A 24,237-nucleotide genomic window follows, 5' to 3' on the forward strand; every position below is an offset into this window, starting at 1 on the left:
GGCTTGCAGTGCTTCTTCTGCGTTACAGAAGTTAAAATGTTACATCTAGAATTCTCCACCAACATTGCATGACGGCTTTGAACAGTTAAAACATTAAGGAACAGGGTCAGGCCTTTGCAGTGTCCTCTGCTGGGCACGTGCATTTACTGCACCACAGACCACGCTGCTACCAAAATACTACAGGCACTTGCCTTGAGAGAATATTCCCAAATGTAATTATTTAAAGAGGAACAGCCATATAGTAAACGCAGGAAATAATAGTTCAGAGCGTCCAAAGACTCTTGAAATGTCTTCTCTGAAGCACAAAGTTTAAAATATAGTAAAAATCCATTTAATTATTTCAAGATAAAGTCACTTCGAGATTTTCCAGCCCATCAAAGGGAGCAAATAGTGCCTAAAGATTTAGGATAGTGCCTAAATCGTGGGCATTTGGTTTTAGGAAGAAGGAAGTCCTATGGAGGGAAACCCCCACTCAGCATAACTTTGACTCCCCTTTGAGGGACACTCGCACCTTGTGACCAAGACCTAACCTACCAAGAGCCTGGAAAGTTCTCTTTCTTGAAGAGAAAGTGTTACAACAGTCCTATCCGATGTAGATAATCCACAAAACAGACAAAAACTTGCAAATGCCCCAGAATTGAGGACAGGACAGAAGGAGAAGGGTGTCCTCCTATCCACCCGGCCAGCCCTCCGCTGCTACCGGGAAGGAAAATGCTCCTAGCTGGTCTGTACGCTCCCTGGGGCCTAAGGACGGCCGGCACAGTGGTATTCAGGGAATGGGTTGTCGTCACTGCCGGATGCTGACCTCCCAGCACCACGGTCACCATGACCAGCTGCCATTTCTAAAAATGTAAAGCTGAAGGGAGAAGGAGCCAAAAAGTGAGACCCAATCACGACAAGAGCCACACGCACACAAACACGCTGCCCGTGGGTCAGCGATGCAGGTACAATGTGCTAATCAAACCAACGAAGAAGGCATTTAGCACGAGGAGGCGGTGCGACTACTGACAAACCGCTGGAAACACCCAGAACATGCACAGAAAACGTCAAGTGTGAAAGGAGAAGGGAAAGCACCCCGGTCGGCTGCTGAAGGCGGGTTTACTGTCAGGTGGATCCAGGTGCAGTAAAGAAGCCAGACCCCGACCGGAGCCGCGGAAACCCTAGAGAGCAGTGCTCCCGCTTCCTCCCGAGAGCAAGACCAGGGCCTCGTAGGAGCAGCTGGAGGCGGGTCGGGAGGACAGAAGGCAGGCGCTGTTCCCCTGGGGGCCAGCTCTAGAGTTTCGCTCCCGCTCGGGCCTCCCATTTACCTCTGAACAACAAATAATTTGTGGCAAAACATCAAGGTCAACAGGAGACACCTCTCCGTTAACTTTATGCTGCTCGTCCTCCGCGTCTTCGCTGCCGTCTTGCTTAGCGGCGCCTCCGTCTACACGCTTCTCTGCAGGGCTCCCGGGGGCCACCGGGCTTTCCTGGCTCTCGGCTCGCACTGCGCTCACACTGGCACCTGCCTGCGAGCCGGGGCTGCCTTGGGGCGCTGGCGCCTCCCTCTCTACCACCTGGGCTGCTCGGCCGGCTCCTTCCTCCACCTCCTCCTCCTCCTCCTCCTCCTCCTGCTCTTCCCTGATGGTGCCCGGGGTCACGCGGTGGTGGGGCCGGTACTCGCCCACGTCTTCCTCCTCGCTCTCACTGCCGCCGCTGCTCTCAGAAGACAGGGAGGTGGAGTCCTTCTGTGTCACGGGCTCCACCTTACGCGTGGCCCCAGGACCACTCCCAGGTGATAGCTCTTTACCGTTCAGCTCTTCCGCGATTACTCTTTCGTCTTTCCCAACCTCTGCCTGCTTCTTCTCCTCCACTACATTCAGAGTCTCATGTGAACTCTGTATGAGAAAAAAAAATGGATGAGGGAAAACAAAATACATGAATAAATTAAAAAAAAAAAAAACGACGGAAACCAAAGTTAACTGATGGTGGTAGGTTCATGTCATGGAGAAAAAAAATAAAGATGATTATGATGGCTGACTGAAAGGGAAGCAGGGGAGCGGGGAGTCAGAAACATCAGGCAATGGTGTTAACATGGAAAAGGGGAGAACCTTAACAGCATCACTGGCTCCAGTGCAAGGCCCTTCTGACTCGGGAGCACGTTTCTGCGGAACAAAAAGCAACCGAGGACACAAATCAATAAAGGTTTACACCTCAACACCCACCAAAACAAACACATGACACTGCAAGACAATGGCAAGAATCGACATCCACAAAAATCTTTGCTCAAGATGACATGGAGGACAATCCAGACAAAATGCAAAAAGTTTACGAAAGGACACAAAACACACAGAACGCCAGCATCCTCCCAAAGACATAAAATGCTGATTGCAAGTCATGCATATCAGCTCTCCTCATTTAGCTGAGAGGGTGGGAAGAGAAAAGGAGTCACACCAAAGCTCACTGAGGAGACGTGAAACTGTAAGACTTTCAAAACCTATTCACTAAACGGTTTTGATTTTAACCAGACGGTAAAGCCTGGCCTGAAACCCCGATCCCTGAGTGGACACGGCGTCAATGAGATGGCACCTCTATTTTCTGCTGGCTCATTTAAAAAACAGCTGTAATTGGCAAGATTAGCGCTGGTCTCAGAGAGCTATTAACACAAAGATGTTGTCGTTGCAGAAATGGTTATTAGCATCCCAAGTCACAGAACAGGTTAGCAAAAGGGTATTTTAACGTCAGGGTGGATGTCAATGATAGCTCTAAGTGCTTTCTTCTGGAATTTAGTTTCTCCAAACTAGCATCTTTGGAAACTGAAATGAACCAAGTTTATTATCTGAGATGTTTATTTTTGGCCCCTCACCCCACCCCCACATCTAATTCTTGGGAGCAAATTAAGTAGTACAGTGTTTAAATGTTACTAAACACCTGTCGACCAAATACAGGAGTCCTATAAATCACTATGCTTCCCTGTTGATAACGTAGAAACATCCGTGCAAAGGAGTTTTTAAAGCTCACAACATTCCTTAAACTTACCCTGAAAGGTGGGAGGGCTACTTTACACTGATAAAAATGAAGCCTAGCCAACTTTTTAACATTCAGGTGACGGGGCAGCCTGAGATCTCACCGAATCCTAGTTCTGCGAGAGAGAGTAGCCCTGCTGACTCAAGAAGGTAGCTCCCTGCTGAACGGAGGGCAGCGAGCCTCTGAACACGGGGGCAGGAACGGGCCCGGGGACGCGGCCACGGCCCCACGGACTGGAGCTGGCTCCTGCAGCAAGGAGCAGCATCCCCTGTTCTTCTGCACCAGTGACATGGAAAACTGAGCAAAAGTCCCTCGAAGGGAACACTGCGGACAGCACCTATCAGCATCTACTCGCTCGCTGTGATCTGTGCCGTTATCCTGACGTGCGTGGTAAGGGCATGTTTTCATTGCTCGAAGTTAGTGCCATGTAAATCGTGTTACCGACAGACAAGAGAGAGATCCTTCCAGTTTTTTATTGAAAACCCAGAGGTTTCAGATAGTATACTGGAAAACTCTGAAACCATTTTGGTGAATGCCATTTAACCATGAACTTCTTTATACATAAAGCTGTCCAGTGACCAGAACCTCTCTAAAGCAGACATCCTGTTATTATTATTCCGGGTCAGTAAATTATTATTACTTGGTCCCAGATGGCCAGATGGGCTCTGCCCAAGTTCAGGGAATCCCTTAGGGTCATTCCAAAAAATGAAAATAATTATCTGGGCGTGGCAGGCACTCCATATTTTTACACAGGAGCAGAATGTTAAAAAGCATGCAGCCGTCAGGAGACGCCCGAAAGACATTTAGGCTTTCAAAGCCTTTCTGCCCAACGTACTTCGCTTCCCTTAGTGAGGGTTTCTTTCGCACACAGCTCAGGGTCTGGACCTACTGCTTTAAGAGGATTCTCTGAATTTAGGCAGACTCTGCGGGTGCCAGGGGACCAACAGCAGGAGAAACATCCAATCTGTAGCCTTCCCTTGTGTCCAACTGCAGTCATGGTTTCTTGAATGTTTCTCCAGGAAGGGTTAATTTTACCAACGACAGCACCGGAGAGAGGGGTTCTTAAACGTCCCCCCAAAATCACTTTCACATGTGGCTTTCGAAGGCAGGGGAAACAAAGTGAAATGCACCTCAGGCAACTGCGAGGAGGGCGAGGAAGGCCTCTCAGGAGGGGCTTTACGGCTCACAGCAGGGCCCTCGGCTGTCCGGGTGCTGGCTGCGCTGCAGGAGGCGCCCACGCTACCACAAAAGCCCTTTGCACTAAACAAAATGGATGTTATCTCCTCTTCTAGGCTCTAGAGAGGTCAGAGAGGAAGAGCAGAGAATTACCCAGGAGCCAGGACACACGGCGGTGACGAACTGGAAGGAAGGAAGGTCACGCAGACCAGCACCAGGGGCGGCAAGGCCGGGAGGAGACTGCGGACCCGCCTGGTGCCAGCTCCCCGCCCGTACCTGCACCCGCACCTGCTCGCCTGCTCCTGGGGCGCACCCCTGCCACCCGAAGGGCCGCCTCCACGCTGCCCCCACCACGCAGGCTAGGGCCCTTGGCACCCCACGGCCGTGCTAAGTGTGCCACGGAGAGGGTGCCAGGGTGAGGACGCCAGGGTGAGGACGCCTGTGGGCTCCGTGAAAACCCCGCGTCCCTGGGAAACCATGAAGGCAAAGTCACCCTTCCTAGCTCTGGCCGAGACCGCTGTCCCCAACCTGAGGGCGCGATGGAAGGCCGGGCCGTGCCAGGGACATGCGATGCCAGCAGTAAGGAGGCGCTGTAGAGCGGCTGGCTAGAGGAATAGGTGGCCTTTCTGAGACGCCCCCTGAAATAGGGCAGGAGGGTGAGGAAGAGGGCCCGTGAGGGGACGGGGACGTGCAGAAGCGCTCGTGGTTATTCGGGACAGGGCAAACATCTTGCGGGTGAACTCAGCTTAGCCGTGATCCTCATAATCCTGCCATCCCTCCGGGTCAGGTGGGTGGAAAGACTGTCCTTCCCGTAGGAGTGCTGGGGACTTCAAGTAGGTGCCACGCACGTAATTACTCAGGCAAGCAGCTTCAAAAGTACCTCAAAACTACATTCTGTATAATCCCTACTGGGCTCCTGGGAACACAACAGGTCACAATCCTTACAAAAGAGGTAAACCTAGTTACTCAATGTAAATGTATTACACTAAATGATTTGGTCTCCAATTTTCTCTCAAAACCATATTCACACTGAAGCCATCCTGAAAGTTCAGCATATTCCAACACGAACTACTACGGTTCTGGGAGCCAGACTGGCTCAGTGGCAGAGGCAGGAGACTCCTGGGCACACGAGTCTGAACCCTGCACTGGGTGCAGAGATTACTTAAAAACAATACAAAACAAAACTTTAATCTGATAGAGATTTAGAAACTTTGGTCAAATTAGACTCCCATGCATAACTTTTTATTTTACATTCATTAAGGATTATAATTTAAAGGTAATCAAAAAAAACCCTACAAAATCAGTAGCAAAATGAAGATGCGGCAAAGAAATTTAAAAGATATTCTGTTGGGGGATCCCCGGGCAGCTCAGGGGTTTAGCGCCACCTTCAGCCCAGGGCCTGATCCTAGAGACCCGGGGTTGAGTCCCATGTTGGGCTCCCTGCATGGAACCTGCTTCTCCCTCTGCCTGTGTCTCTGCCTCTCTCTCTCTCTCTCTCTCTCTCTCAAATAAATAAATAAATAAATAAATAAATAAATAAATAAATAAATAAAATCTTTAAAAAAAGATATTCCGTTAAGAGTCAAAATACTACAGCAGACTTAACTGCTCACACACTTACAACGAATAGTAGTGGAATGCTATTGGCAGAGGGGCGGGGGGCATGATGTAAGTGGTCCATAAATGTTGGGTGAATGGGTAAACGGATGCGTGTGACTGCAATTACAACAATCCACGTACGTGCCAAGTAAAACTATTTTCCTGCAGATCCTGGAGGACAAGAGCAAGAAAACAGCAGCAACTCCAACTACAGAAAAACCACTCAGAAGTGTAACAGGGGGTCAATTCCAGATTTAAGTTTCACCTAATAGCATTTTAATGTAACTTCTACGACAACGAGTGAATGATTTCTACCGTAAATGGTTTCTAATGGATGGTACTAAGCCAGGACGGCAAGGAAGACGGTAATTTTCAACGTCTTCACCAACATTCCAAAGTCTACAATTGCAAAAAGTACATCATTTTAAATGGATCAGATGGTGCCATCTGTCTTGCTTCTAGAAGATAAATTTTCAAAACTATGTAATATTTCAAAGCATAGGATATTAAAGCCATCTTACACACAGTCTGACAGGCTCTGGATTTCACGCTGACCTTTGAAAGTATATAAATATGTCACTTGGTTTAGCTTTATGACACATTATCTTTCTCATCTGCGGTGCTCTGGAAAGGCTTCCTCTCCACTCCACCTCCAGTTCCTTGAGGGCAAGGCCTCCTCTTCTTTATTCTGACTCCTCCCCTTGCCCCACTATATGCTCTGACGAAGGCTACCATCCACTGAGGAACAAGACCAGACTCTGGAACGGATAGGCTTTTTCCTTATCACTGATTTATGCTCTCATTCCCATCCCCCTGGGACTCCGTCCTCATCCAGCACCAGTGGGATCTCTGTCCGACATGTGGGACTAGGTCATCTTCCCGCTTAAGGCTCTGCCATGGGCTTCCCGTCATTCCTAGGATGGAATCCCAAACTGTTACCATGGTCTTTAAGATCCAGAGTGGACCTTCTGACTTCTTTGACTTTTCCTAAGCCCTTGTCATGTGAACTTGCAGTTCCTTGCACTAGTTCCTGTCTTGGGCTGTTGCATTTCCTCTTCTTTACACACGGAAGCATCTTCGCGTGTCTGCCTCCTCCTCTTCAGATTATGGTCTCAACTCACGTGCCCCATCTTTCCTGAGTACAATGAGCAAGCAGCCCTCCCAATCTACCTTCTAGCAAGACTCTGTTTCACCTTCTTAACCCTTACTCTTTAGTACTCTAAAAGTTTTAATTAACATGTCCGCTATCATCTCCCTCACTGGACTCAAAGCACTCTAGTCCCAGCAGAAGATAGGCCAGTCAGCTGGCGAGGCAAAATTAGCAGAGACAGCAGAAGAGGTATGTCAAGGCAATGGAAAGCTAACTTCCTTGGTAATACCAGATATTTCCTGTACGCAGGGAGCACAGAGACCTGAGGGGCAGCTGTGACACACCATTTCTCCCGCTAAATGAAATTCAAATGAAAATTTCTATGGTTTCCAAACGTATTTAGTAAAATAATTACCTACATCAGACATAATTTGTTATTTTAACACTGCCTCGGTGCACACACATGCGTGGTACTAATGGTGCATTTTCACACGAGATCATGGTTTCCCAGCTGTCAGCCACATTCATCAAAATTCGGGGTCATTTATCACCTAAATTGGTTGGTAGGTCTGCATTTCAAATTGTGGATTTTCAAATACAGTCCTCCTACAATATGGCATTTCTCACTAATGATCATAGGTTTCCACATAAGGGAATTTGATTTTCTTAACTGATCGAAAAATCATTTCAACAAAATTTTAGGTGATACATGGGAAAAAAGGAGTCTCCTATGGCTGTGTACAGAAATGAAAGGAAAAGGGGGAAAAGCAAGAGAAGATCCAAGGATGCAAGGTGAACACCTTGTCTGCCTCCTGGACTTTTTCTTCAACTGTCCGTGCTGCTGCCATCGGATGCTTCTCCTTCACGGATAAAATATCCTTGAAAAGATGGTCTCCTCTGCTCTATTGTTTTAAACAATAGACATAATCAACAAGTCAGACAAGTACATTACATCTATAGCAACACAAACATTAAACTCTGGGTCAGCAGAACAAACCGGATAAAGCAGCACATAAAGGGAGGACAAAATAGCATGTCATCAGACATGGTTTTTCCAGAAAACACAACACTCTAGAGCTGAATGCTGACATATATTTTCAGAAAATCTGAAAATGAGGATGTAAGCTGTATACAACTTCATGAGACCCTGCTGTTTTCGATCTTAATGTTGTCATCAGTTGTCTTTTCGGTTCAGCAATTATTTTTTGCTTCTGTTCTTGAAGAGCAACTTTCCTTTCACTGTCACAAACTTAGAAATTCAAAGCAACTAACCGCTTTGCCCTTTTTAAGAAAAAGTGAATAAAAATAGCATGGGAGTAACTCAAGTGCGTACATGTTTGATAACATTCAAGCCAGATGAGAGAGAGGGGCAGATGAGTGTCAGGGAAAGAGAGGCCTGTAAAGAAGAGGGGAAAGGTGAAATTGTCAGGTAACACCTTCAGGTGCTTTTTAAAACAGCATTTTCATACAGTATGATCATTATCTTCTCATGTATGACAAATGAGTCCATGAAAGTTCTTAGTTGATAAACAGATTTTCGAGCATCAGAAAAGAGCTGCAGATGAGAATGAAGGTAGATACAGATTGAGAATATACTGTAAAGGCAACAGTTATACTGGTGGGGGGTAGGGGAAGAAATAAACCATGAAAAGAAAAAGAATGAGTTCAGAGAGATGTTATGGTTGAGAGAATCCTCTCAAAACAGTAGTCTACATCTCATTACTAAAAACTTTCAGTATTAATATTAAATTGTGTCACATTTTGCAAATCTTCAAAAGAGCTCATTAGTTTTCAAAGCTAAGTTTAACTCTTCATCCTCACAGTAATTACCTTAAAACCATTCTAAATACCATCTGTATTCCTACATCCCTTTATTTAATTATCAAGTAAACTTTATTATTTTGGAAGTCCATAACTGAAAACCTTATTACATATACAACACACGATCAGTCTCTAAAAGTCACCCTACATTAAACATTTCATTACTGTTAATTTACTGGAGTATGATAGTGAAATTATTCTGCAACATTTGAAAATATTTTGAAACTCACACAATTTACTAAAAACTATGTCAATAAGTATTACATTGTTAATATTTAGTATTTAAAAAATTGTTAGCAACTACCTTAAAAAAGAAGGGAACACTTTCTAACTTCCTGAGAATCAACAATTAGCAACCTGAGTTTTATTGAAGAGCTGGAGCGAGACATAGAGCCAACAAACAGCTATTGACATACCCCTTGTGTCTGTAGGGACAGAGGTGTGATACGTCGTTTTTCCCATTCATTAGGGCGCGGCTCAGGTGTGGATTCCATAAAATTGCGCTTGAGTTCACTAATGCTAGCCTGATGTCTCAGTATGTCCTCCTGGGCCTTATCGAGGTCCTAGCAATACGTAACGTAATAAAAGGCAGAAATCCAAAAAAAAAAAAAAAAAAAAAAAAAAAAAAATTCCCAGCAGGACAAAAATAAAAAACCAAAAAATAAGACAAAGCAAACTTATGATTAAAAAAACATACTAAAGCAAGAAAAATGCCAAGTCTCAAAAGCCATATTATCACCTATGAATAGTTCATCAAAATTTTAAAGTAGAGCCAATTCATATTTTTTTATGATTCCCATTTTAAAAGGTTCTAATTTATTCTGTTTGGAATTTTTTTAAGAAATAATTACTTCTATTATTAGAAGGAAGCCATGGAATTACTAGTACTCAAAATGGCTAATAACCTTTCTAGTAACTGGACTTAAAATGCAGCCTATGACTTTATTCTTGCAAATTTACCTTTCTCATTGAGGCTCTTACTACAGCTGCATTCTGTGAATATAGTAAATCAAGTAAAAATAGAGAAAGGTACTCAGAAGTACATTCAGCCTGATAGGAAAGCCAGATCAAGATCAGAGAGAGATCAGAGAGAAAGAGAGAGAGAACACCAAGGGTTGACTTTTTCCAGGAAATTCCAGCAATGGCTTTAATCCTTAAGGAATAAGAATAATGGCTTCCAGAGGCTGGTCCTGTGTGGCCTCTCTATAAAAGAGGGAACCCCGTATACTGGGTTCCTGTACTTGCTGAGCATGATTGTGGGGCCCAGCCACCCCACATACCAAATGGTCCTCATATAGACAAGGATGCAAGAAAACGACCAGGTCAATTTTCCTTGGAATGAGCCCCGACAAATGGTATTTGTGGGAATTTTTAGATTGGCCCTGATAAATAGTATTTGTGGGAATAAAAGGTAATTAGTGTTCAGGAGACAGTTTTAAGTGAGTTTTCAATGCTTTCTTACATTTCAAAATCATGGGGCCACCTGTGGATTACAGCTTTCATTCCACTCCCAGAGGAACAGGTCATGCATCTGATAAAATTAGATCTTCCACATTCATGCACAAGCATAGTAGCTCCTCTTGGAGCTTCTATAGCCATTTGCAAAAACTCATAATAATCTAAATCTCTTTGCATGGCATGGAAAAATGATTGTGGCTTGAGATCAGGCACATTTCTTGCATTTGTTCAAAGCAATGTTACACATATTACACTTTAGAGCATTTTAGTAAGTTATGCAAAATACATTTCCAATAGTTATCAAAGCTGCCGAAAGCAACCAGATTAGTCAGATTACTGAGAATTGCAGCTCTCCACTCAATACATCACCGTTTTACTAAAGGGGGAAAAAATAACAACAAAAAGTTCTCGTGTGACACGGGGAACATATTTTACACATCTAATCGGTTGGGGTTTTTTCCTCCTTTTTTCTCACTTTCTTTTTAATCCAAACAATCCCATTCATCAACATTTTCTCAAAGGTGATACTTTAAGTGGACCACATTCTTAATTGCATGGATTTAAGCAACGCTGCCCCCGAAATTATGAGCAGAGACTACCGTCATTTCATGCCAGACCAGCAAAGCTCTGTTCCGGTGAGTGTATGTGAAGGACGGGATGTTACTTCAGATTCTACCCCGCGGAGATAACCCATTAGGAGCGAACAGATTTATCTGTAGAACTTCAAGAGAAACAGATAAAAATTTCACTCGTTTGATTAAACAGAGCATCTTTTTTCCCAGCTGTCACTTTGAGAACTTCTAGCGGATTTATTGCTACCTAAGCCACTTTAAAGGAACGGAGTCGGACTGCTCCCATGCACTCCCAAGCTGAACTGTCCCCCATGCATCTCATGCAGATGTGCTCGAAGGAAGTTGCCAGCCAGCCTGTGCGTGACCTCCCATCCACAGCAGCCTGGCAGCCATTAGGACAGAGTTGTTTTCTTGAATTATACAAACCTCCAACATTAAATTGCTATGTCTGACATAAATATTATCCCCTTCTACTCTCAAGGAATTTTTCTGTGAAATTAAATCACACACAGGGGGGAAAAGGCAAATAAACATAATTGTATCAATCAGCAGGCACCAGAAATGACCCAGAGTTGGACAGTCCAAGACATTAAAATACAAGAGGAATAAAAATCTTAAGAACCTAAAGCCACAACAAGCAAAACTCACATACGTATCAGTCCTGAAAGTGCATTACCCCATGCACATTACACGCGCACACATACACAATGGCAAGCAGCAGCCATCAGGTATTTAACCGGGGATGGGGGGGGGGGAGGATATCCACCTCCTTCAGCTAGGTCTCCTCTTCTTCCATCTTCACCTGAAAGTCATACAGCAAACGGCCAGAAAGAAGGGGCGTAGCAGTGGGAACCCTACCCACTGATGCAAAGACGTTATATTTGAACCAAAATGGTGAACCAGCATTACCAACCTTTACTCTTTGGCCCTCAGAAGATGCAGAACATAAAGCCACTTAGGTCTTTCTTCACCTATAGTGTCACACAAACGGTGGAAGGGATCCTTTGCAAAGGTGGAATGGAGAATGGAAGCTTCACTCTTTCTCAGTCCCTAGATCATGTGCTGCTTTTGAATGTTTTCACTCAGAAGTGAAAATATAAGAGTGTAAAAATGGCATAATTCCATCTGTCCTAACGTGAAAGGTCTAAATCAACTGGGCAAGAGGACAAAGTAGAATGATGAAAAACTGAAAACCAAATTTTACATCAGGGACAAATATTCACCTATAGTTCAGTTTTTTAACATAGATTTATTTCCTTGAGAGGAAAACTGGTTTATTTTGCTGCTTGCACATTAAAATTATATTTAAAACTACTCCTATTTGATGGCCACTTTTCTTTAGTAAAATTCTTTAAATAAGAATAGTTTTTCATGGTTGTGTAATTCTCAGTATCTAATGACCCAACCCAAAAGGAAAAAAACAAAAACAAAAACAAAAACCCACAACCCTGTAAATTTAAAACTAACTCATGGAGAGGAAAAGCACAGCATAGGGAATAGAGTCAACAAAATTCTAATAACATCATATGGTAACAGATTATAGAATTGTCAAATCATTATGTTATAAACCTGAAACTAATGTTAACACTGTATGTCAATACTTCAGCAAATTAAAAAAAAAAAAAAAAAGCATAAATCCTCCTAACCACTCAAATAAAAGGAAGAGCAAGAAAGAAAAACAATGATTCTGAGACCAAAAGACCATAGTTAAACTTTCACATGTTAAATTATAGCAGAATCATACATGTTCCTTTCCTCCTTACTGGAATGATGGTGTCAAATCTGAGAGTTCAAAAATGCTTTTTTTTTTTTTTTCTTGAAACCAAGTATTTTTGAGGTAAGCAGGGAGCTCAGAGTATCTTTTTATCAGAAGGGAAAAATAAGAGCTACCCAACAATCTATTAAGGATCGTGGTCCAATTCCTTGGTCAATACTTAATTCTGCAAAATGCCAATCTTTGGCATTCTTCAGGTAACCTTTAGGAATAGTGGTTTCTCCCACTATGCCTAATCATATAGCATGATCTTCACATTTTTCTTTAGGTTTGCTCTAAATTCTGACTTTCTCTATGTATGGACAGTACCCACAGGATAAGACTTGAAGTCACCAGACCACATTTAGCAAAACAAAACCGTACTGCACATGCTAGCACCAACCTAGCAGTGCAGAGGTAGCCCTACACAGGGGGAAAAATGCTCAAACCAGACACCTAATCTGGAATAAAAGGACACTAAATAGCCCAACCTTAGGGCAAATCACCCAAATTTTCAAAAAGCCACGTTTCATTTTTCTTAAGTATCTCTTAACAGAGTGGTATCTTCCTTACAAATACCTGACACTCTTTCATAAAACTACATGATTTAGAGATTTAAAAAAAAAAAAAAAAAAAAAACTACCTGAAACTCATCCGATTCCCAAATGCTACAGTAACAGGGAGACAAGGAATTTCTGAGATTAGACCTATAAATGTCAGGAGTAAATGTTACAGATTTATCCTCATAAATGCAAGAACGAGCTTGGCTTTCTAATGAGAAATAACACTAAGGAGTTTTACTCATATACATCAATCACAGTTACGTCCACGGAATCTTAAATTCTACATCGAGACAAGTTTCCATCTGAAAGGAGCAGCATTGATACGATTGATGTTTGTCTGCAAAACAAACAGACCCAATATGGACTGTTAAGGGCAACACAGGTTTCCTGTGTTTTCTGTTTTGTTTTGAAGACCTAGTATGATTGAGATATTTACAAAATAATCCTGTAACTTTGCTCTTAACTTCAAAGGTGTGGACCTGGTCAGCGGCAGTCAACGAAGAGGAAGGGCTTATTTACACGTATTTCTCATGCACTAAAACACCGTATGCCGCAACGTGTGGACCATACTATTTTGAGGGTAATCAGTGGTGAATTTATGCACATGTTTACACTCTACAGTAGGGAGGGTAGAAGATGTGTTGTTGGCCCCACAGGTTAAAGCTTATGTAGGAGTGCCAGCAACTGCTTCCTCTTCCTCGGTTCTGTCGTTCAAGTCACGGTCACAAGAAATGTTGAAGGAAGTGGCTTTAGCCTCCAGGTAGCAGAGGGACAGAGCCAGAGGAAGGGCAAAGGTGAGAGAAAAAGGCACAGACTGAGAAGCAGAGAGAAGCAGCCCGAAGATGAGGATGAGCGAAGGAAGGAATGAAGGGGAGGTAATAGGAAGGTAGTGCTGGATGTCGGCAGGCAGGAAGGAGACCCAGACTTTGGGGAGGCTGGGGAAGGCCAGATACCCATCTTCATCGAGAAGCGAGGGGAAGCTAGGTGGGAAGCATTTGCAGAAATGGAAGGAAAAATACCCAAATTCGGAATCCTCGGGGCCAGCCTCTTTGAGAGGCTGCTCACGGGTGGGAGGACAGTCGGGCTGAGGAGGGGCTGCACCAGGACCCAAGACAGAGTCAAGGGGGGTGACGTCACCGTCTCCCTGCTCTGACGGGTCACCCGTGGAGGGCAGCTCTAAGCTGTCTAGCGTGATCCGGTCGGCCTCCCCAAAGGGGTCTTCCTCCGAAATGTCTGAGAGCAAGTCCCTCTCCGGGACTGGCGACAGGTTTGGGGAAAGAGATGAGACACAGCGAATGAGTGGGGAAGGCGGGCACATGGACACAGGCTATTGTCGGCAGCAAACCCATGATTGAGTGTGAAGTCGCACAACACACATGTTCAAAGGAGAAACACAGGCAAGAGAGAAAGAAAAGAAATGGGCAGTTAGTGAAAGCTTGTACTCCTGCTGTTAACACAGCACAGTTAGAATGTGAATTACCCACTTCTAAAGAGAAAGACTGGACTACTCTTCACATGAAATTTATAGCATAGATGGATTTAATTATTATTTTCTGACTGGTTGCAAATAGATCCAACGAAACTCAAAGAACATTCCCACTTTTAAATCTGGCTGCTGACAAGCATCAAAAGCATTAGCGGAAAGATCAGCTCACCCAGTCATTAGCCGAAGATAAGCAGAATTCCTGTGGAATGTCAAGTAACTTTTAAAAAATAACTACCTGTATGGAATAAATGAGGCAGAATGGTACGGAGACTCAGAAAGCCTGAGCTCTCTCGTGTTTCAGATGTAAGCGGTCTCCTGGGCGCCTCATTAGCCCAATTACAATAGATTCTGACAACTCTTCAGTAGGTGAAGGGTATCTTGGTCATGATTTGTTATTTTTAACTGCATGATTTTTCAACCAAATAATTCTTGCTGGTATGACGGTCCCAAACTCTTCAGCAAACGTATTGAGAGGACTTGATGGCAGGAGTCTGGGGCGTCAGGCCCGCATGGTCCCCAAGCCCTCGTCTACGCTGACAGGTGGTCAGACAGGGCTCCCTGAGACACAGGCAGCTCCTTCATCTACTAGGTCCTCTACAGACTCATGTTGCAGGTCTTTACAGTTTTCAAAAGTTAAAATTTAGAAAACACTATAAATCTATTGCAAAAAGTCATTTCCTCCTCGTATTCACTTTCAATGTGATCTATAAAAAAAAGTGCTTTGTGCGTATACAGAAAAGAGATGTGAGGAACTCAAAGCCTTCACATCAACCTGTGAGTGACTTTACTTTCCTAAGGTAAAAAAGCATCGTAAAATAGTGACAAATTTGAAAACACAGTGTAAGTTACTTCTCCATTCACCACGCTTTATGCCCCAAATAATGAGCTAATAAGCAACACACCATCTTCTCATTCACTATTCACAAAACAATCAGGCTTTGCTTAAGAATTTCCTCATCAGTTAGAGCTTAATGAAAAATAACATTTTTCATGAAGACCATATTTGTTCATGTCAAAAAGAATTCAAGACAACGTTATTAAAATACTCAAGACAAGCTACAGTTTAAAATTTACTTGTAACCAATATAAATTTTGAAACACCACAGCTCTTATAATATAGAGATTTAACTAAAAAAAAGAATGATTTTGAAGACAGTCAAAAATGTCCAGCCACTAAATTACTTGTCTGCGTTAATATAATCTACGTTGAAGTATTGTGCTTTGAACAAGAATCAGAGAACGGTTAGAGAACCCGTCCAAGCCAGTGGGAGCCTACAGCCTGGGAACCTGTATCACAAACAACAGACGCTGACGCCTGCTTAACACCACACGCAACAGCCTCTCGTCTAAGGACACATTGAAAATCAGGTTTTCTGCTAGTTTACCATACCTTTCCTTCAACGAATTGCACGTGAGGGGCTTTGGCCGGGCTTCGGAGGTCCCTGGTGCCATCCCCATCCTGCACGGCGGCAGCGCTGCCCACCCCGGGGCCGGCGGGCAGCTCCCCAGCAGCACCGGGAAGGTCCTTCACGAGGCCTGGTTCCACGACGCCCAGGGGAGCTAGAAGAGAAGGGCACTCGGGTGACGGGGGCTCGTGTCCTGCCCACCAGGGGGACGGCAGCAGGCGGCCCGACGGGAGGCCCGACAGAGCGCCCTAGAGCTCAGAAGACGGCACCACCCCAGCTCCTTCTCGCACTTTCACCGGGTTCTGAAGACATTCTGAGCTTTCACCTGTGGGCTATAGCCCTCGGAAGGCGAGGCTGCGCTCGGGCCTGGCCAGCAGGAGGAGCCCCGAGACCGGCCCGGAGCCGCAGCCCGCCCCCCCCACCCCCCCACGGGAGCCTACCTCCGCTTAAGCTCTCAGGTTTTCCATAAAGGAGCCTCTCAGCTGATTACCATTCAGAATTGTGACAGGACCATAAAAGTAGATTTTAAAAAAAATATTTATTCATTTACTCAAGAGAGAAGGAGGCAGAGACCCAGGCCAGGGAGAGGCAGGCTCCCTGCAGGGGGCCAAGGCGGGACTCAACCCGGGACCCGGGGTCACGGCCTGGGCCGGAGGCAGGGGCTCCACGCCAAGCCCCCGGGGGCCCTAAAGTCGATTTTACGGAGTAAACTGTACGTTTCCTAGTTCTCAGCTTTCGGACCTGGTCGGTGCGTCGGCGCCACCTGCTGTGCATCGAGCACACGCTCCGTCCTGCCTCCTGCCCTGTGGCACACGCATGGGCCACACGCGCAGAGCACACACACAGGGCCCACGCGCAGGGCACACACGCACGGCCACATGTGCAGGGCACACGCAGGAGCACACACGCAAGGGCACACGCACAGGGCACGCACAGGGCACATGCAGGGCCACAGGCAGGGCCGCACGTGCAGGGCACGTGCGCAGGGCCACACATGCAAGGGCACACATGCAGGGCCACATGCACCGGCCACACCCGCAGGAGCACACATGTAAGGACACATGTGCAGGGGGCACACACACACGCCACACGTGCAGAGCCACACACGCAAGGGCACACGCACAGGGCACATGCACCGGCCATACGCTCAGGGGCACACACGCAGGGCACACAAGGGCACATGCACAGGGGCCATAGGCACCGGCCGCACACGCACAGGGCACACATGAAGGGACACACGCACCTGCCACACGCTCAGAGGCACACGCAGGGCACACGTGCAGGGCACATGCACATGGGCCATAGGCACCAGCCACACATGCGCAGGGCACATGCACCGGCCACATGCAGGAGCATACATGCAAGGGCACATGCGCACACCACACACACAAGGGCAGAAGCACAGGTCCACACGCACCGGCCACACGCTCAGGGGCACACACACAGGGCCACACACACAGGGCACACGTGCAGGGCACACACGCACGGGCCACAGGCACTGGCCACACACACGCCAGGCCACACGCACAGGGCACACACAGGGGCACGGGCACAAGGCACACGTGCAGGGACCGGCCTGCCGGGTGCCGGGTCCACCTGAGGCTGCATCACCTCTCAACAAATGCAGGTGGGGAAGAGTGGCGACGAGGTCACCGTCCACCCGGGGCTTCCCCCCAAACCGCACCCACTGAGGCGACTGCACCTGCGTGCAAAGTGCCTGCCCGGCAGGTGAGGTCCACAGGTCTCCAGGCCACCTGGAGCAGGGACATGCAGGCCTTTGGGCAGCCAGCGCTGGGGGGCGGGGTGTGGGGAGGGGGATGGGAAGGGGGATGGGGAGGGGTCAGGATCCCCCAGATTGAACTGCAGAGGCTCCAACCTCATCTATTACACAGAAAACCTCTTGTCCCCTGTCCCCTCCGTGTCCCGGTCCCCTCCACATACCCTGTCCAAACCTTCCTTTACCACCAACCTTGCCTTTTTCACCAGATACCACACGGAGGTCTCTGGCCTTCATCCCTCGATGCCATCCAGTCCCACTGGATCTGAATGTAGCCAGTGCTTTCTCCTCTGTTTTCCCCACCCAGGTCCATTTTAAGGCCCCCACAGTCCATAAGTACTCACACTTTTGAAAACCCACACCAAAAGTCACAAAATGAACTCCCATCTTACATGAAGTATAATTATTTTCCAGAGTGTTTTTCTTTTATTTTTTAACTTTTGAGATTTTAATAATTTTCCCTGGAAAATCTAGGACTATGAGTAACTCCTACAATTATGATTTCAAAGCACCCATTACACATGCTCAAATTAGAGCAAAATGGGAAATCTGACCTAGAAATGGCTTTAGATGTAAGGGTATCAAAATGTTAACGAACATCAAATTTAAAGTTCTAAAATAAAGTTGACAAAATAATCCTTTGTTTTGCATGCTTTAAATACTTTACTTTCCCTCTGTGTGTGTGGGGGGGCGGGGGCAGGTTGTTTGGTTTTTGGTTTTTGCATTTTGAAGCAAATAACCTTTTTTTAGGTCTTGAGCACTTCCAGAGCCCTGAGAAGCCCAGAGGCCCCAGGCACTGAGCTTATGGTGCAAACGGCTAAGTGGCCTAGTATCATCCAAGGCAAGGTCACCATTACTGTCACCTGCAGTATTCCTACCCAGTCCGCCTGCTTCCTGTCTAGTCCTATCGATCATTCTCAACATTGCATCAAATGATTTTTTTAAAACAGCAATATCGTGCATTTACATACTTGCATAAGTGTGCACGTGTGTGTAACACATTCCATAGCACTAGAATAATCATCGTATTTCTTTCTCCTGGGCTGCAAGGGCTGCATGACCTGGCCCCAGCCCCTCTCTCCCCATATGTGCAAAGCCTTCTTTCTGTTCCTGGACTGTATCAAGCTCTCGCTAATCCTATAACCTGCAGACCTGCTGCTCCTGCTACCTGAAATGCTCTACTCACGGCTAGTTCCTCCTCATCCTTCAAGTCCCAACCAAAATGCCTCTTCCCCAGATGGGCTTTCCTTCTCCCACAGCCCGATCGAAGGTCCCTGCGTATTACATACTCCATTTTCAGGAAATCATCACGATCTCCCCTACTGGCAAATGCATCTTGGCTGTTCTCTTAAATGACTGACTTGCCTCCTTTTTGATTTGATTTTCCAATCTCAGAATCACCCTGCTCTAAAAAAGACTTCTAGACTGATTTTTATTTTAGGTATCACATTGATTTTTAGGTTGCAGGCAAGCACTGGAAGATTGATTTCAATTTGTCAAACCTTAAAGTAAGGAATATTTATGGATGTAAATTAGCCTAACCTAAATAAGGACAAGAAAATGCAACACATGTCAACAACAACAACCAAAAGGTATCCTGATGGGGAGTGGTGGTGAAAGTCAAGTTCAGTACCAGGTTACAACCTCGCTTTGCTCCGGGACGGAAAAACTATGAGCCCTAACCAAATAGTTCACTGGCTGTCTGGTCATGTATTGGCACGAAAAGCCTTCTATTTTTCACAATAACACAATAATCCTTTTGATGACTTGCCCATCTGATGAATTACAGCGTCCAAAACACAAAAGGAAAAATAATGGATCACTGTGCCATGTTTGTTGCTTTTGCTTGTAAAAATCATTGTTTCAGATACAGACCCTCTGCACTAACTGCTCACACAAGATGGTGGGTTTCCTCGAGCAGTGTTTATATATGTCAAAAGGACAGGACTTTACCGCTCTTTCTAAACTCTAGAATTTGCCATGTAGGAGTTACAGAGCCTCAGAGTTTAAAACAGGCTGAAACAGACCGTTTCCCAGAAAGGGGAATGACTTCTCTCGGGGCGTTAGCCAACAGTGAGTACAGTTATTCAGCACATACATAAACTCCCGTGGTAAGGGGTAAGGCTTGTGAAATATTTCCATGAGTGGGCAGGGCACATGGTTCACATTCACTGGAAAAAAGTGCTCAGTTGTTGATGAGCCAGATACACTGGCAGTTATCAGGCATTAAAAATCCACTACGTTACCATTTACGTTACCGCATTTGGAAATGTGGACATTTATTTGAACCACATTGTAGGATCCCCTTGTACATATGTCCCCTCAAAACTATATGGAAGATTCTCCAGAATCAAGATTTAACCACTATATATAAAAAATGCCCACCAATGAATCCCTGCAACTATCTTTGTGCGTCTGCCTGGATGACTTTTCCAAGTTTATTCTGGGAAAAATCGAGTGTCAAGCCTTCATTAATGAGGGAGCATCTATAGCATCAGACCCGTAAACACAGAGACCTGACGGCTGCCAGAGAGAAATGGGGCAGTGGATGGGCAAAGGGCAATAGGAGACACAGGTTTCAAGAAGTCATGGTGATAAAAGGTACAGAATAGAAAACACAGTCCATGACACTGTATTGTAATAGTGTTGTACGGTGATGGATGGAAGCTTCACTTGTGGGGAGCACAGCGTAACGTATGCAGAAGCCGAATCACTATGTTGTACCCTTGGAGGTAACATAACACTGTTAGATCAACTATACTCAAAAACTCGTGTGTGTGTGTGTATAAACATATAGAAAGAGTTTTCAGTATATGAGAAAGAGCATGTTTATCTATTAGCATATCTGTTTCGGCTACTTAAAATAGAAGTTGCTTTAGTTCATATTTCAGAAAAATGTCAGAAAAGAAAGTTTTCAATGATCAATAGTAGTGAAACAAATTTTTAGATCTGTTATTGCTAATTCTGTATATGTTTTGAGATTAATCAACCAAAAAATGTTGGAAAATTACTTCCGAGAGAAAGTCATTCACGTCAATTACCTTCTTCTAGGCAGAAAGTAAAATGAAGTCCCTTATAAAGCATTCTACTATAAAACTAACTTTAGCTCCTTTACAGAAAACCTGCTATTAACCGAAAATTAGGGTAATAAGATACACATAGAGGGGAAGGAACCCAAATTTATTTCCATATGTAAAATATATAAAACTACAAATAGGTAGCTAATTAGAATTCTAATAAAATAATACACAAATATATACATTTATCTTCCTCCTCTTCCTCCCACCACCTTGGCTGACCGAACTAATGAACTAATGATTACACTGTATTTCCTTTCTTTTTGTTAAAGCACTACATTGAAACTAATCCTTGGAAGTTGTGGATGGGTTCTCTCATATGCTACGAAGTTTGGTAAGCTTCAGTGAGTTTTTAAACTCATAAAATTAAGACGTTTTAAGTTCCGTTCAATAAAGGTTCTTGTGTTATCATGCCAAAACTCTTAGAATTCCACTTTTGCCAGTAATTAACAAGTTCAAGAAATTAAGACGCATAAAATACGTCACAAGTCAGATCAGTAACAATGTTTGTCCAACATTTTATCCATGAGAATTCCTAATATTTGTGTGCACTGACAGTACAAAGAAAATTTAGATTCAGAATGACAGCTTCAAAACACCATAAAACTTTTCTTGTGAGTAGAAGAAATACCACTTTATTTACTCAAGAAAAATAGCTATCCCTCTAGGATATTTCTGAGAATCTCATTAGCTAGATCAACACTTTCTGATCCCACTGGATTAGAGAAAGATTAAAGGAATCCAAACTATCATAAATGTGTTTACCTCCATCCAGACTCCTGGAGACCCGCTTACTGGAGGTACGCTCAAAGTGTGGCGCTGGCCTGTCAATGAGGGTGCTTGCCTGGCGGGTCTGGGCTTGGGTGCGGCCGCTGTAGCGGAACTTGGACCCCAAGGTCAGGAACTTGGCCTTTGGTGGCTGCTCTGGAGACACAAGCCTGTAGGGAGAAACAAAGAAATGAAATAGGAGCCTTTATGAGTTTTCTTTTTTTTTTTTTTTTTTTTTATTTTTATTTATTTATGATAGTCACAGAGAGAGAGAGAGAGAGAGAGGCAGAGACACAGGCAGAGGGAGAAGCAGGCTCCATGCCGGGAGCCCGATGTGGGATTCGATCCCGGGTCTCCAGGATCGCGCCCTGGGCCAAAGGCAAGCGCCAAACCGCTGCGCCACCCAGGGATCCCGAGTTTTCTTTTTTTAAAAAAAATGTTGAAACTTTATATTTTAATATCCCATTTTACTAAGTAAGATTACTCAATTTAAAGAGCAAAGGGCTTCCTAAACTTTCTAATGAAAAAGAACATTTATAAACCCTCCTACATACAGAGCTTTAGGATAGTGATAAGATGACTAAATCCACATTCATGTATTCACGAGTAATACGTTCTTCTCAACCTGAGCAAAAGAGCAGCTGTTCTCAGTGTATATCAAAGGCTATTTATTTGTATTAGCTTAAATCCTTTCTATAAACACATATGTCTGAATTCTTGCTCCCAGCTCTGAGTGCCAAGTAGCAATCCATTACCATTAGTAATTCTCAATACTTATGTCTATTCCTCCTGGGAAAGGACATCCAACTCAGGAATCCCATTCCATCAAGGGATGCTTTCCCATGAAGAACACGGCACACAGTAGATCTGCAGAGATGAAGAACAGCCTTTCTTGCCAGCACAATTCCAGTGCTTAAGCCCGGGGTTTGTAATAAATGAAGGCAAACTTTCTTGATGTCAAATACTTCCAGACTTATGCAAAAGTATGTTTTTGGTAAGTAAGCCAATCTCGTCTGGCATACAACTGGAATTGTCTCACTTCCATTGTCTAATCACGAGTTGGCCAAATGTCTTAACAAAAAATGATAAACTTGGAGCTCTTATAGCTTTTATTAAATAAGACAGCTGTAGTTGACAATTCCAGAATATAAGCTCCAACAAAATTTTTCCTTTCATTCCCAAGGAGTGATTTCTTAAAGAGTTCGTTACCATTTCAAGTAATTTTAGACCTTCTGCTCAGTTTTTTTGTTTTGTTTTTTTTTTAGAAACTGTCTTCTGTTTAAAGACAACAAAGAGTTTCAAGTCGAGTTAAAGCTACTTGTGATAGTGCAACAGGCAATCCTCCATGAATTCTCAAGGATATTCACCCAGAAAAACGATGTATTGAGATTAAACCAGTGAAAGAAAAACCAATACTCTCTGGCCTTCATGGTGGTGATCTATTCATGTAAGGTAGCAGGCAAGTTTCTTGAAAACTTCCATTTTCTGCCAAAAGACTTTCAAAGGAAACACAGATGCTGCTGCTGAGAAAAATCTACTCTGATCATGGCCAGTGCCTCAATTTGCACTTTGGGAAAAGCTGTATATTCTTAAATTAGAATTCTGGAATACTAGAAATTTGGCCAGAACAGAATTCTTATTTGTGCTCTGATTTATTTTTTTTCAAACAGTTGGGGAAACTAAGGCACCAGAAAGACTGAATATTTCAGCATCCAGATCATGAATAAGAAAGGCAGGGTGAGAAACGTGGTCATTTAGCAAGCACTCCCCCTCGAATTGACTATGACAGGCTTTCCCTACCTAGGGAAAAGAGGATTTTAGGATTGTAGAGAGGATCTAACAATGCTCTGTAAGAAAGCAGTGATCTATAGAAGAGAAAGGGTCACTGGCAGGCTCATCACTTCAATAATAAAGAAACGTTCATTCTTGGGGCACCTGGGTGGCTCAGTCAGTTAACGTCCGACTCTTCGTTTCAGCTCACGTTGTGATCTCAGGGTTGTGAGATCGAGCCCCACATTAGGCTCTGCACTGAGCATGGAGTCTGCTTAATATTCTCTCTCTCCCATTCTTTCTCCCCTTCCTCTCAAAAAAAAAAAAAAATCATTCTTGGAAAGCAAGTTAGCTAAATCACATATATCTTTATCATGTATTCATGCAGTATACTCTATACTTAATGGGATATAAACCAGCGGAAAAAAGTATGTCTAAATATACCTCAAAGGGGAATAAGCATTGGTGACCCCAAAGAAACTACCCCAACCCCCAAAATTGTTAAACTAAAGACAACAAGTGTTGGCAAGGAAGTGGAGAAACTAGGACTCTTGCACACTGCTGGTGGGAACGCACCGTGGTGCAGAAGTTATGGAAAACAGTAGAGAGGTTCCTCAAAATATTAAACAGAATGGCCACACAATCCAACAGCCCCACTTCTGGATATTTATAAAAAAATAATAATAAAATAAAAATAAAAGTAAATAAATAAATAAAAACCCTGAAACCAGGATCTTGAAGAGAAATCATTAGCACTCCCATGTTCATGGCAGCACTACTCACAATAGTGGAGATGTGGAGACATAAACATGCACTGAGAGATGGATGGATAGAGAAGATGCGGTATATGCACCGAGCAGACTCACGAGGAGAAGAATTCTGTAATAATGACAACATGGATGGACGTTGAGGACA

At 44.4% G+C, this 24,237-nt stretch overlaps 1 protein-coding gene and 1 long non-coding RNA gene across 20 annotated transcripts in view; one reads left to right on the top strand and one right to left on the bottom strand.

Moving 5' to 3' along the window:
- Window positions 1-24,237, bottom strand: part of EPB41L2 (erythrocyte membrane protein band 4.1 like 2) — a 193,662-nt gene that overhangs the window by 18,661 nt on the left and 150,764 nt on the right. For 8 of the 19 annotated variants that reach the window (XR_007413608.1, XM_049115512.1, XM_049115521.1 and 5 more), the window contains 8 exons: window positions 21,550-21,722; window positions 15,915-16,084; window positions 11,149-11,211; window positions 9,109-9,255; window positions 7,672-7,773; window positions 4,137-4,301; window positions 2,091-2,144; window positions 1,308-1,877 (listed from right to left, as the gene is read on the bottom strand). Coding sequence is in view for 18 of the 19 variants with exons in the window: in XM_049115512.1 (XP_048971469.1) it covers window positions 1,308-1,877; window positions 2,091-2,144; window positions 4,137-4,301; window positions 7,672-7,773; window positions 9,109-9,255; window positions 11,149-11,211; window positions 15,915-16,084; window positions 21,550-21,722 (1,444 nt within the window). In the remaining variant the exon portion in view is untranslated. The remainder of the gene's footprint in view (window positions 1-1,307; window positions 1,878-2,090; window positions 2,145-4,136; window positions 4,302-7,671; window positions 7,774-9,108; window positions 9,256-11,148; window positions 11,212-15,914; window positions 16,085-21,549; window positions 21,723-24,237) is intronic. The other 11 variants (XM_049115553.1, XM_049115551.1, XM_025423026.3 and 8 more) reach the window with 10 other exon arrangements.
- Window positions 2,140-5,756, top strand: LOC125755958 (uncharacterized). Its single transcript, XR_007413626.1, has 2 exons — window positions 2,140-3,396; window positions 4,299-5,756. It is a non-coding gene; the product is annotated as an uncharacterized LOC125755958 (long non-coding RNA).

Source organism: Canis lupus, chromosome 1 (assembly GCF_003254725.2).
Source record: "Canis lupus dingo isolate Sandy chromosome 1, ASM325472v2, whole genome shotgun sequence".
NCBI lineage: Eukaryota > Metazoa > Chordata > Mammalia > Carnivora > Canidae > Canis > Canis lupus.